Source organism: Cricetulus griseus, chromosome 7, assembly GCF_003668045.3.
Source record: "Cricetulus griseus strain 17A/GY chromosome 7, alternate assembly CriGri-PICRH-1.0, whole genome shotgun sequence".
Classification (NCBI taxonomy): Eukaryota; Metazoa; Chordata; class Mammalia; order Rodentia; family Cricetidae; genus Cricetulus; species Cricetulus griseus.
In genome coordinates this window covers 76524178-76537383 of record NC_048600.1, presented here as the reverse complement: position 1 = coordinate 76537383, position 13206 = coordinate 76524178, and the positions used below count along the sequence as shown (strand labels likewise).

At 44.1% G+C, this 13206-nt stretch overlaps 1 protein-coding gene across 1 annotated transcript in view; it reads right to left on the bottom strand.

Moving 5' to 3' along the window:
* The window catches only part of Pigl (phosphatidylinositol glycan anchor biosynthesis class L), a 62204-nt gene that overhangs the window by 6666 nt on the left and 42332 nt on the right, over positions 1-13206 (bottom strand). The window contains exons 3-4 of the mRNA XM_027427210.2: positions 7910-8000; positions 3149-3216 (exon numbers count right to left, since the gene is read on the bottom strand). Of these exons, the coding sequence (XP_027283011.1) occupies positions 3149-3216; positions 7910-8000 (159 nt within the window). The remainder of the gene's footprint in view (positions 1-3148; positions 3217-7909; positions 8001-13206) is intronic.

Sequence of the window (13206 nt, the reverse complement as noted above, 5' to 3'; positions counted from 1 at the left end):
TCCCAGCACTCAGGAAGCAGAGGCAGGTGGATCTCTGTGAGTTTGAGGCCAGCCTGGTTTACAGAGTGAGTTCCAGGACAGCCAAAGTTACACAGATAAACCCTGTCTTGAAAAACCAAACCAAACACAAACAAACAAAAACCTCCAACAGGAACCTAGAGGCTGGCCATGGAGGAGCACTGCTTAATGGTCTTGCTACTTTTGGCTTGTTCAACCTGCTTTCTTGTATACCCCAGGACCACCTGCCATAAGGGGCACCACCCACAGTAGGCTGGGCCATCCTATACCAATCATCGTTCAGGAAAATGATCAAAAGGTTTTCCTACAGGTCAGTTTGATGGAGACCTTTCCTTAATCTTCACAGATGACCCCAGCTTGTGTCAAGCTGACAAAAAACCAACCAACCGGGGCTGGAGAGATGGCTCAGAGGTTAAGAACACCGACTGCTCTTCTAGAGGCCCTGAGTTCAATTCCCAGAAACCACATGGTGGCTCACTACCATCCGTTATGAGATCTGGTGCCCTCTTCTGGTGTGCAGATATACATGGAAGCAGAATGTTGTATACACAATAAATAAATAAAATCTTAAAAAAAACCCAAACAAACAAAAAACAGCACAGGCAGGGATGCAACTAACCAAGTCCCATTCAAGTGCCCTGCCCACTGTCTGTTGAGGTGCTCTTGGTTTGTTTATAGTAAACTTGACCTGACCTTTTTTCTGGTGAATACTTGAGTATAAATATAAGGCTCTGTGTGGATCGGGAGTGAAGTGGAGCCCTATTCCCACCCAACAATGGCTTGCTTTCCAGCAGTCCAGTCCTTAGAATAAGCACTTTGGCTTAAGTCCATTCCTGGGATGTACACTTTTTTGTGTATCTTCACTGAAAAATTGCATCTTCTACTGAAACCTGTGGTGTGTCTTTCTTAACTATGAAAGAACTTAATGCAACTGTTAACACATAGCGGTATCTGTGGCATCTGTTGGGCCAGGAAATGAATGATTTTTTACAAGAAGGGAGATAAGTGTGGCCTCTAATAACCCCACAAAAAATCAGGATTAACTGTCTGGGAAGAAAATACGAGTACTAATTTCTCTTCCAAAGTTGCATACAACTAAAGATGAGGCTGGGGAGCCATCAAGTTGGGTCTGCCTTCAAGTACACCCAATGGAGGTACCGAAGGGAGACACAGGATGACCGAGTGAGTTCTAGTCCTGTCTCTGCTACTGTTGCATGTTGTACTGGGCAATCCTCTTCTCTGCCTGTCAAACGAGATGGTTGCACTCCATGACCAGTGAGGTCATTTCCAACTTCATAACGATGACAGCTTCAGTCTGAGAGTGGTGAGCATGTTTAGAAGCAGGAAAACAATACTTCCCAGCACCCCTTTCCTTCCTTGGTAGCTAGGACAGGACCTGCACTCTGCGGAAGTGTTCACTGGAGGATAAGGGACACAGTCTGCTGGTTTGACCATAGGTCAGGCACCATTGTTGAGGATCCATTTTGGTTTCACTGGTAAGATGAACACAAATGTCAATAAAATAGGATAGTGCTGGAAAATGTGGGGTTTTTTTTGTTTTGTTTTTTGTTTTTTTTGAGATAGTCTTGCTTGTGGCCTAGAATGCCTGATGCTGAGACCTTCCTGCCACATTCTCTCAAATGCTAGGACAATAGGCATGATAACAGGCAAACAATTGGGATGTCATATTATGCATGTAATCATCTTCCTCCAAAAACAAAAACAAAGTAAAAGCCTGGGAACAGCTTAAGAGAAACTTAACAGAACATTAGTGAGGAGGAAGGATGAAGATAACAAAACTGGGTGTGCTGGTCCACAGGTCTTACTCCTGGAGTCGCTTTCATTCACTTAGAGGGCTGGGGATTTGGCCTGTCAGGTTTCTGTGGCTGAAGTAAAGATGGAAATAGAATCAGTTACCCCAGGTGTAGTATCCAGGGGGTAAAAATAGAACTCAACTGTTAAGCTGGACAGGTACATACTTATAATACCAGCATCAAGAGGCACAGACCTGAAGTTAATTGTAAATTTGAGGCCAACGTGGTAAGGTGCATGTGCTCCTGTAAATGATCTCTCACCTGTGCTCCTGTAAGCAACCTGATGAAACCAATTAGGACACCACACACACCACACACACACACACACATACACACACACACATAGAGGAAGGAAGGGCAGTCAGCTACTTACCCTAAGGAAGGGGAAGAGAGAACAATGGCGAATGAGTATGATCAAAACACATCACATATATGTCTGAAAATTATGAGAAACCCACTATCATGTATATTTAATATAGACCAATAAAAATTTTGTTTGTTGTTGCTGGAGAGATGGCTCAGAGGTTAAGAGCACTGGCTGCTCTTCCAGAGGTCCTGAGTTCAATTCCCAGCAACCACACGGTGGCTCACAACCATCTGTAATGAGATCTGGTGCACTCTTCTGGTGTGCAGATACATGTGCAGGCAAAACACTGTATACAAAATAAATAAATCTTAAAAAAATTTTGTTTGCTTTGTTTTATTTCAGGACAGGGTTTCTTTCTGTAGCCCTGGGCTACACTATGTAAATCAGGTTGGCCTCGAACTCACAGAGATCTGCCTGCCTCTACCCCCTAGTGCTGGGATTAAAGATATGAGCCACCACTTCTTTGCTAGGCAAGTAAAAACTTTAAAAAAAACCACAGTATGTCTATATAATACTCAATAAATAAAGAAAATCTGAAAAAAATCTAAAAAATAAAACATTAGGAAACTGTCATTTCCACTCCTACTAAGACTTGTGAGTTCTCATAAAGAGGGACTCAGTGGTTTATAGCATTGGCTATTCTTCCAGAGGACCCAGGTTCAATTCCCAGCACCCACACTAAAGCTTACAACCACCTGTAACTCTAGATCCTGGCCTCTGTGGGCAATGCATACACATGGTAGACTGGTACTCAGACATACATGTTAAAAAAAAAAAAAGATGTGGAGAGGTGGGTAGGTAGGTGAACAATAGGGCAACAAGGCCTGCATGGTGACAAAAGAGTACATTTTCTGGGGCTCAGAAAATAGGCAGGAAGTTATTTTAGTGACTGTGACCCTGGAGCAAATGCAGAAACTCTTTCCCACTTCCATCACCCACAGAAGCATACCTCACAGCTCTGTACAAAGCAATATGATTGCTGTGACCACTGACTCCTTCTGCATCAAAAGTCACCACCTGTAGGACAGACCCGGGGAGGGAGGGCTCACTCAGAGCTGTTGAATGGCTTCTCCGCTGCCTCACCTTAAAGGGGCCTTCACCGTTCCTTTGGGGGAAGGAAAGATCAGAACCTGAAACTCTTTTTTTCTTTTTTTTGTTTCTTCTCTTTCTTTCTTTCTTTCTTTTTTCAAAACAGGGTTTCTCTGTGTAGCCTTGGCTGTCCTGGAACTCACTCTATAGACCAGGCTGGCCTCAAACTCACAGAGATCTACCTGCTGCCTCCTGAGTGCTGGGATTAAAGGTTTATGCCCATTAGAATCTGACATTTACCAAATTGTGAGCAGCTGAAGTAGCCTGAGCATACAGATCTGTGTGTGGTGACTGTCAGTGTGTAGTTCACACTTGTTCCTGGCAGTAGACAGAGCAGAGTGTGATCTGCCCCACGACAGAAACTTGTGCTCAGAATCTTTGAGTGTGTGCAAGTGTGTGCTCTTGGAGATCAGAGAATCATAGGTGCTGTTCCCCGGAAACTGCTTGCCTTGTTTTTGAGATGGGGCTCTCACTTGCCTGGAGCTTGCTGATCAGGCTAGTCTGTCAGGCCAGGGAGCCCCAGGGATCTATCTGCCTCTGTTTCCCCAGTGCTGGGATCATAAACACACAGCAACATGCCTGGCTTTTGTTTGTTTCCAACACGGTCTCTAGAGATCAAACTCATGTTCTCATGCTTGCAAGGCAATTCATTACTAACTGAGATGTCTCTGAGGCTTGGGATCCCTTTGCTATAGGCTGGGGATGTGGCTTAGTTGGTAGAACTTGCCTAGCATGCATGAAATCCAGGGTTTGTTGTTAGCACTGCATAAACTTGCTGTGGTGGTGCATGTATGTAAACCCAGTTCCTGGGAGAGAGAGGCTTGAGGCTCAGAAGTGCATCTCTGAGCCACACTAGGTTTGAGGCTAGTCTGGGATACATGAGCACTTGTCTCAACAGGTATTTATTTCTTATCTGCCTGGCCACTTACTAGCACACTCATCTTATTGGCTGGCTGCTACATAGGAATTGTTGAGGTGGATACAGCCTGATTCACTGGGGTTCCTTTCCTCATGCCATACCACAGCTACAACATCCTGGGATCAAACACACAGAAATCTATCTGTCTTAGGCTGCCTCTGGTTCCATCTGCACAGATACCTTCACTGTGAATCATAGAAGAAACAAGAAAACAAGGATTCAGGAAAGGAACTAGGGATGGTTGGTTTAAGAGTGATAGAAAGAGAAGGGTTGTCCCCAGGGACAGAAAGCATCCTTGAACTGTTGAAGGGGTTAGAACTGGAATTAGGGTAGTCTGGGAAAAGATTCACTCTTGCTCTGTTTCTTTTGTGATTATGATTTATTTTGAGATGTCTCATGTCCCCCAGCCTTGCCTTGAACTCTGCATCAATGAGGCTGGCCTTAAACTTCTGGTCTTCCTGGATCTACCTTCCAGGTGATGGGATTACAGACCTGTACCAATACACCAGGCTTGGTCTTTCTCTTTACACTGGAAAGGCTTTGGCTACCAAGAGAGCTGGGTCTCCTTCTTCAGGAGCAGCATAGAGCATTAGTGCCATTCAGGGCATTCCCTAGACAGTCTCCTCCTTGAGGAGGACTTTATGGCTGGGATAAATGCTCTCCTTTGTTAAAACTAAGAAGCAGTTTTCCTTATTTCTTGGTTTTTACATTGCTGGGATTCAAACCCAGGGCATCTTGTATACTAAGCAAGCACTCATGCACTGGGTTAGAACCCAGCCTTGAAACTCAGAAGCTTTCGGGCATCGTCCTCCTCCTGTTTTGGTCTCAAACCATCATCACAAAGTGCCCCTGGGGTCAGCGGTGGTGGCACACACCTTTAATGGAAGCACTTGGGAGGTAAAAGCAGGCAAATCTCAATGAGTTTGAGGCCAGCCTGGTCTACAAAGTGAGTTCCCGGACAACCAGGCCTATTACACAGAGAAACCCTGTCTCAAAAAACAAAAGGAAGAAAGAAAGAAAGAAAGAAAGAAAGAAAGAAAGAAAGAAAGAAAGAAAGAAAGAGGGAGGCAGGGAGGGAGGGAGGGAGGAAGGAAGTTAGGAAGGAAGGAAGGAAGGAAGGAAGGAAGGAAGGAAGGAAGGAAGCAAAGAAGGAAGGAAGGAAGGAAACCCCAAAGTGCCACCTGGAGTTGGTGGCTCTGTTCAGGAATTTTTCTAGGGCCAAGCATCAGAACTGAGTTTTACTACTAAAAGAACACATTTATGTTCCCCCCCTAGCCACCAGCAGATCTCTAGACTGTCACTAACACTCAACCAGTGTGAAACTTAGGACCTGTTAAAAATCATCTCTAGGATGGTTATTGGGCCCTTCCATCCTGTGTGAATGAGGGTTGTGGGGTAAGGTTGCTCTGTGAACTATATAATACACGTCTGCTACACATGTCCTGTTTCCCTGGAACCTGACTTGTTCAAGTAGCAAAAGGGATTTTGCAGATGTGATTAAGGATTTCAAGATTGAGGGGTTATTTTACATGGGCTGGTGGGCTCAATGTAATCACGGTGGTCCTTAAAAGGGGCACAGAGGGTCTGAGAAAAAGACCATGTGACAAGAAGCAGAAATTGACAGGATTCCTTTGAAGATGGAGGAAGAAGAAAGAAATGGGACATGTTGCTTATGCCTTGCACTCTGCTCAGAGCCCGCCCCACCCCAGCTGCTGGAAAAGATACTCAGCCCCTAAATGAGGACAACCCTGTTCACCTGTGTTCGTGGCATAAGGGAAAGATCAAGAAAGGCCATGACTTCCAAGTTTGGAATGGTGAATCCCCTACAAATGGAGTGATTGGTAATGGCCAACAACTCTAACACACTATGATGAGGACCAGGATTGGGCTTAGTCCTCGGAAAGCTACTACCATAAGAAAGCAGGGTCCTGAGAGGCAAAAAGATGGCTCGGTGGCTAAGAGTGTTTACTGTTCTTCCAGGAGACCCAGGCAACCACCTGTAACTCTAGATTCAGGGGAACCCCCCCTCCCGTTTCTGGCCTCCATGAACTCGGGCATACACATGGCACACATATACTCACATAGGCTCATATGTACATATCACAAAAAGAAGAAAGGTCTTTTTTTTTTTTTTTTTTAAAAAAAGGTCTAATGTATCCATTCACTCATTGACTGAAAAGTCCACATTTGGCTTCCTAACCAGCAGGCCCTATCTTCCAACTTTTAAAACTCTGTCAAATGAGAAGGGGTTTGAATAGTGAAATTTTAGCTACTAACCTATTAAGAATTACTATTTTGTTATTTTGAGATTTGGAAAGTAAACCTTGGCCACTTTAAAGTGGACTGTTTTGGTCATGTGTGGTGGTGCACACCTTTAATCCCAGCATTTGGGAGGCAGAGGCAGGAGGATTTCAACAGAAGTGACTATTTCGGAAACCCTAACCTGCTAACCCTAAGAGAGCTGAGATGGCTTTGTTCACCTTTGCAAGCAAATATGAATCTCCATTACTGCTCTAATGGTGACTGACAATTTCCTTATAAAGTGAGTGTGAACTTATCCTTATTGTTTTTTCACGGGTAGGAAGAAAGATTTGTTAAGGAACAACAGCTAAGGCTGTGGGCGGGGCAGAGAGAAGAGAAAATGGAAAAATGGAAAAGCAAGCACGTTATTATTTTTTTAATTTATTATGCATACAGCATTCTGTCTACATGTATGCCTGCAGGCTAGAAGGTGGTTGCTGGAATTTGAACTCAGGACCTCTGGAAGAGCAGCCAGCACTCTTAATTGCTGAGTCATCTCTCCAGCCCCCATGGAAGCAGGTTTTTAATCCTCATTTTTTTTTTTCCCTCAAGAAATGGAGGCTATCAGGCGATGGGGCTCATGCCTTTAATCCCAACACTTGAGAGGCATAGGCAGGCAGATTTCTGTGAGTTTGAGACCAGCCTGGTCTACAGAGTGAGTTCCAGGACAGCCAGGGCTACACAGACAGAAACCCTGTCTCAAAGAACCAAATAAATAATATATAAATAAATGGAGGCTAGCTGGGCTGACTAATCCCAGCACTTCAGAGGCAGAAGCAGGTTGATCTATGTGAGTTTCAAGGTTAGTCTGGTCTACACAGTAAGATCCTGTTTCAAACAAACAAACAAATGATATGGAGGCTTAAACACCATAGCCACAGAATTGGGAATGTAGCTCATTGTTAGACCTAGGGTTTATCATGCACAAAGCTCTGGGTAAGATCCCTAGACCCTTCCCCACACCCCTATATGTCTCTGGAAGCCACCCATTCTGGGTCAAATAAAAATTTTAACATTTATAACATTAATCTTCAAGGTGAGAATGATACCGTAACTGTGAAACCACTTGATATGAGATGTTCTGGGTCAATGGAAGTCTCCTGTGGGTTCCTGAGGTTCTGAATTTTTAGGAGGCAAGAAAAAGGTGGGGGAGGGAGCAGGACATGGTTTGGAAAATGCTCTTCTCAGCCCGAGGGTTGAGAAGTTGTTCACTTGATCATACATAAGATCAAAGGAAATCGGAAGGAGTGTCTGCTCTTCAGTGGGTTCAGCAGACAGCCTTTTAGAGTGGGCTTGGATCAAGGTTGGGAGTGGGAGGCAGCCACAAGACAAGTAGCTGAAGCTAGTCCATGTGACAGACTGGGGACCCTGGGCTTTCCACTCAGAGTGGCACTGCCTTACCAAGTCGATGCCATTGACATCTATGTGTTGGAGGAGGGTGCTGGCCACACACTCTGTGTCCCACTGCACTCCTGGGTCATCTGGAAACTTGCTGAAAGAGAGAAGCACACTTGAAGGTGGTAATAGCCTTCATTATTTTATTTACTTATTTTTGGGTTTTTTGAAACAAGGTTTCTCTGTGTAGCCCTGACTGTTCTGGAACTTGCTGTGTAGACCAGGCTGGCCTCAAACTTAGAGATCTGCCTGCCTCTGCCTCCCCCGTTCTGGGGTTAAAGGCATGATATGCCACCACCACCACCATGTAGGAATAACCTTCTTGAGACCCAGTGGTGTGTGTTCAGCTTTGTGAGGAATTATATCAGCGTTGAGGAGTTCCCTACCCTTCATGTGCTCAGATTTCAATTAAAGAAACAAGGTTTACAAACATAAAGCTGCTAGAAATCCAGGCTTATCACACACAACACTGCTCCCAACCAGGTAGGCTGCCTACACAACCTTCCTATGGTGAGGGTCAATAACTGACCTTAGAATTCTGGGCCAACAAGAGTCACAAGGTTTTTCAACAGGAAAATGACAGGAGTCTCATCACTAAATGATGTCATCATTTCCTTTGATTCATTGGCAACCTCTGCCCCACATGCCCAGCCTTCTGTAGATAGCCCAGTTTGTCAGCTCACTTGGGATGTTCTTCAGTGAGCAAGGCAAACAGCCTGGTGAGCAAGGCTGGGCTTAGAGAAAGAAACAAGGGTACAAAATCCAGCCTTGCTCCCTGGAGGCACATGCCACAGCAGGGTTATGAAGTTCAGAGGGCAATTTCCAAGAGTCATTTCTCTCCTCCCATCTCCCATCTCTCCTCCCCAGTATGTGAGCTCTGGGGGTTGGGCCCAGCTATCAGGCTTTGGGGACCAGTGCCTTTCCCCACTGCGACATCCCACTGTCTTGAGACCATAACTTTTAAAAGACTGGGTGATCAGAACTGGGCCACTGAGATCCTGTTTCCTCCTTCAGGACTTTGCCAAGTTCTTGAGATTCCTGCCCATCTGCTGAAATTTTTTTTTTCCCTGAGGTTTTCTTTTGTGTCTAGAATGGCACCAAGCTAAAGGGAGCTCATTAGAAAACATTCCTGTTATTGGTTTGAGACGTATTACTCCTCTCTGGTATCCTAGAGAGGAACTGTGTTCATCCTTGTTAGGAATGCTGCTGTTTGATTTCAAGTGTGTGTCATTAGTAACCGCTGATCTAAAGAAAGGCTCAGCATATACAAATGTTTTCTCTAAAGTTCTGGCTTCACCTTGCTTCAGTCTGTTGGAGATGGAGCTCTAACACGGCCAGCCTTCCTAGGAACGTGAAGACAATAAAATCAGGAAGAGTGCCTTTTGTTCCGTTGCTCCTGGGACCCTCTCTTCAAACAGAATGCCCACTTTGGGCCTCTTATTAATATATTTCTTCCTGTTCTTTCCTACTTTTCCTTTTTTTTAAGATTTTATTTTTATTTATTATGTATACAGTTTTCTATTCTGCCTGCATGGCAGCAGATGGCACCAGATCTCATTCAAGGTAGTTGTGAGCCACCATGTGGTTGCTGGGAATTGAACTCAGGACCTCTGGAAGAACAGTCAGTGCTCTTAACCGCTGGGCCATCATTCCAGCCCTCTTTCCTACTTTTTCTAGCACATTCTGTCTGTCACATTCCATCTAGCACAGTGCTGCTTCCACCATTTGAGTCTTTTACAAGGGGCTTGAGGCCATAAAGTTCAGTGGGTACAGTCCCCTATACTGCCTACACTTTTTTTTTTAAGTAAATCACTTACTGGGGGGTGCATACATATATGCCATAGTGTGTGTGTGTGTGTGTGTGTGTGTGTGTGTGTGTGTGTGTGTGTGAGATGACAGCTTTTAGGAATTAGATCTTTCCTTATACCATTCAGGTCCCTGGGTCTCAGGTCATTAGACTTAGCAGCAAGTGTCTTTACTGATGAACCCTGCCTTGATTGTTTGATACCAGTTGCAAGTTCAGAAGTTTCCCTAAACCATCAGCAGTCCACCAGAAACACATATACTACTCCGCTGACAATTGTTCCATGTGTGATCGAGCAGAGAAAAGGTATAGATTAAGTCAGACAAAGGAAGAGTTGCCTAAGGCAGAGTCTAGGAAGTTTCTTGGTGCAGAGGTCACATTGTGCTTCCATAGAAACATGGCATCGGTCCAGCTTCAGGGTGTGGCAGTACATAGGGAGCAGTGTCAACCAGGAAATGCACCCAAGTTTCCGTGTTCAGAATTTTCTGAGTGACTGACTGATTGCCTGTGGTTGATCTCAGCCTCCATGTGACTAATACCATATTGCCCAAAGTCTGCACTGAAGCCAATACTATCAGCTATGGTCCTTGCTTCCCAGAAGCCAAGGGCAAAGTCAAATTCTTTATTGTAGACCACTCTTGTATATAAGAACCTTCAATGTCTTCATCTATCAATGTGGCCTAGACTGTGTCTGTCTCCTAACCTAAAGTAAAAATATATAAAAATAAAGATATTTCTTTGTGCTTGGTATAATTCAAATTGAAGGACAATTTATTTAAACAAACAGTAAGAATCCATGCCTTTCCATGTACAAGGCACTTTTATTAAGGAATAATTAATAAGCACCAGTTGATTCAGATGTAACTTATCTGGCAACACTAAAGGTAGTTAGTTATACTGGCCTCTTGGTGAGAACTTAGACAGCACCCTGGGGCTGGAGAGATTACTTAGTGGTTAAGAGCACTAGCTGCTCTTCCAGAGGTCTTGAGTTCAATTCCCAGCAATCACATGATGGCAAACAACCATCTATAATGATATCCGGTGCCCTCTTCTGGCGTGCAGGCATCTATGTAGACAGAACAATGTATACATAATAAATAAATAATCTTAAAAAACGAAAAGAAAGATAGCACCTCTATAAAACAGATCTTGCTGGGCAGTGGTGGCGCCCACCTTTAATCCCAGCACTCATGAGGCAGAGCTTGTCAGATCTCTGAGTTTGAGGCCAGCCTGATCTACTGAGCAAGTTCTAGGACAGCCAGCGCTACACAGAGAAACCTTGTCTTGAAAACAAAACAAAACAAACAAACAAAAAAGATATTAAAGCTGGATCTGATGCCTGGAATCTTAATACCTGGAAGGCAGAGGCAGGGGGATTTCCTGCAAGTTTGAGGCCAGCCTGCTCAACATGAGTTCCAGGCCAGACAGGACTCCACAGCAAAACCCCTTCTTAGAAAACAAAAACAAAGGCTGGCATGGTGCCTCACATCTGTAATCTTCAAACTTGGGAGGCTGAAACAGGAGGATCTCTAAGAGTTTAAGGCTTGCCTAGGCGACAGTAATGAGTTCCAGGATAGCCTGGGCTATAGAGTAAGACTGACTCAAGAACAACCACCACCACTGCCAAAAAAGAAAAAACTGATTCGAGTTAAAAAGCACACAGACTATGCAGGGATTGCAAGGCATCCCAACAGTCTCCCTCCAGCTCAATGTAAGAAAATAAAAAATCAGAAAAATTCAAGCACGTTAAACCTTTCAAACAAAATGAGTTTTCTCTTTGCCTAAGGTGCCCTTCAGTGCAATGCCTGGGTCTAGGAATAACCTTTGCCTGATTTCTATCTTCTTTGGTAAAGTAGGAGTTGTGCTTTGGTAACCGTGCCGGCAGAAGGTAAACAGGCATGTTGGAGTTAGCCTTTGGACTCTAAAAGAAACAGTTGGTGAATGACCTGTGTCCAATTTCTTTGTACAGTCTTTCTTCCTGATGGAGTTTACACATGCTGATTAGAATTATAGTTGTCATTTTGGTGTGTAGGATAAACAGGTGTGAAAGACAGAGACAATAGAATGACACTATTTCAGACAGCACAGAGGCTTCTGCCATAGCCAGGTTTTTGATATCTACAGAAGATGCAATTCCTTTAAGAGGTGTTTGTGTATGTTGTGTGTGTATGTGAGCACATATATGTAGAAGCATGTGACCCCGAATATGCACAGTGGCCAGAGAAGACAATGGGAGTCTTGCTCTACCCTTCTTTATTCTTTTCTTAATGATCAATTTATTTATTTGCTTATTTATTTATTATGTATACAATGTTCTGTCTGCATGTATCCCTGCAGGTCAGAAGAGGGAGTCAGATTCATTACAGATGGTTGTGAGCCACCATGTGGTTGCTGGCAATTGAACTCAGGACCTCTGGAAGAACAGAATTGAACTCAGGACCTCAGGAAGAACAGCCAGTGCTCTTAATTGCTGAGCCATCTCTCCAGCATCCTCCACGGCGCCCCCCCCATTCTTTATTCTTTTGATAAACCCAGAGTTAGGCTGGCAGCCGGTAAACTCCAGTATATTCCTGCCTTCAACTCCTGCATTGCTAGGGTTACAGGTATGTGCAGCCATGCCTGCCTTTTCTTTCTTTCTTTTTTTTTAAACATGGATATGGGAGTTTGAATTCAGGAAGCATTCTTACCCACTGAGCCATTTCCTAAACTGCTGATTTAATTTTTAAAAGGTTCCACATGACCAATTATTTAGGTTGTTTCCTGCTTTTATTGTTGTACTAAGTTCATAACAAGCACCTAACACATATGACTCTTTGGATATGGCTCTAAGTGCTGCCCTGTGATAAAGTCAGTGAAATTTAATTTCTGAGTTGAAGGTGAAGTGAGTAGTATGTGTGGAGAATAACTCTCACAAGAAGAAGGGTAGATGGAAACTGTTGACATCAAGGTGGGAGAGAGTGATAGGGAGAGGTTCAGGGAGGGCTGTGCCTTCTATAGCCCCAACACATATGTGTTTCCGGGAACTAAACCTAATGCATGTTAGGCAAGCCTTTTACTTCTGAGCTACACATTTTTTTTTTTTTTTTTTAATTTGGAGACAGGGTCTCACAATATCTCCTAGGCTGGCCTGGAACTCACTGTGTAGACGAGGCTAGCCTTGAGCTCACAGAGATACGCTTGCTTCTGCCTCCCAAATGCTGGGATTAAAGGTGTCCTCTACTGGACCTCTGTGAGTTTGAGGCCAGCCTGATTTACAAAGAGATTTCCAGGACAGCCAGGGCTGTTACACAGAGAAAACTGCCTAGAAAAACAACGAAGAACAAACAAATAAAAACAGATTTCCACCATCATGCTTGGCCTGAGCTATACTTTAGAGTCTGGCCTTGTATTTACTCTATAGCCCAGGCTGGCCTTGAACTTTCATTTTTTCTGTTTCAACCTCCAGTGTAGCTAGAAATACAGATCAGGTGACTAGGTCCAGCTCTCAGGTTCTTTTATA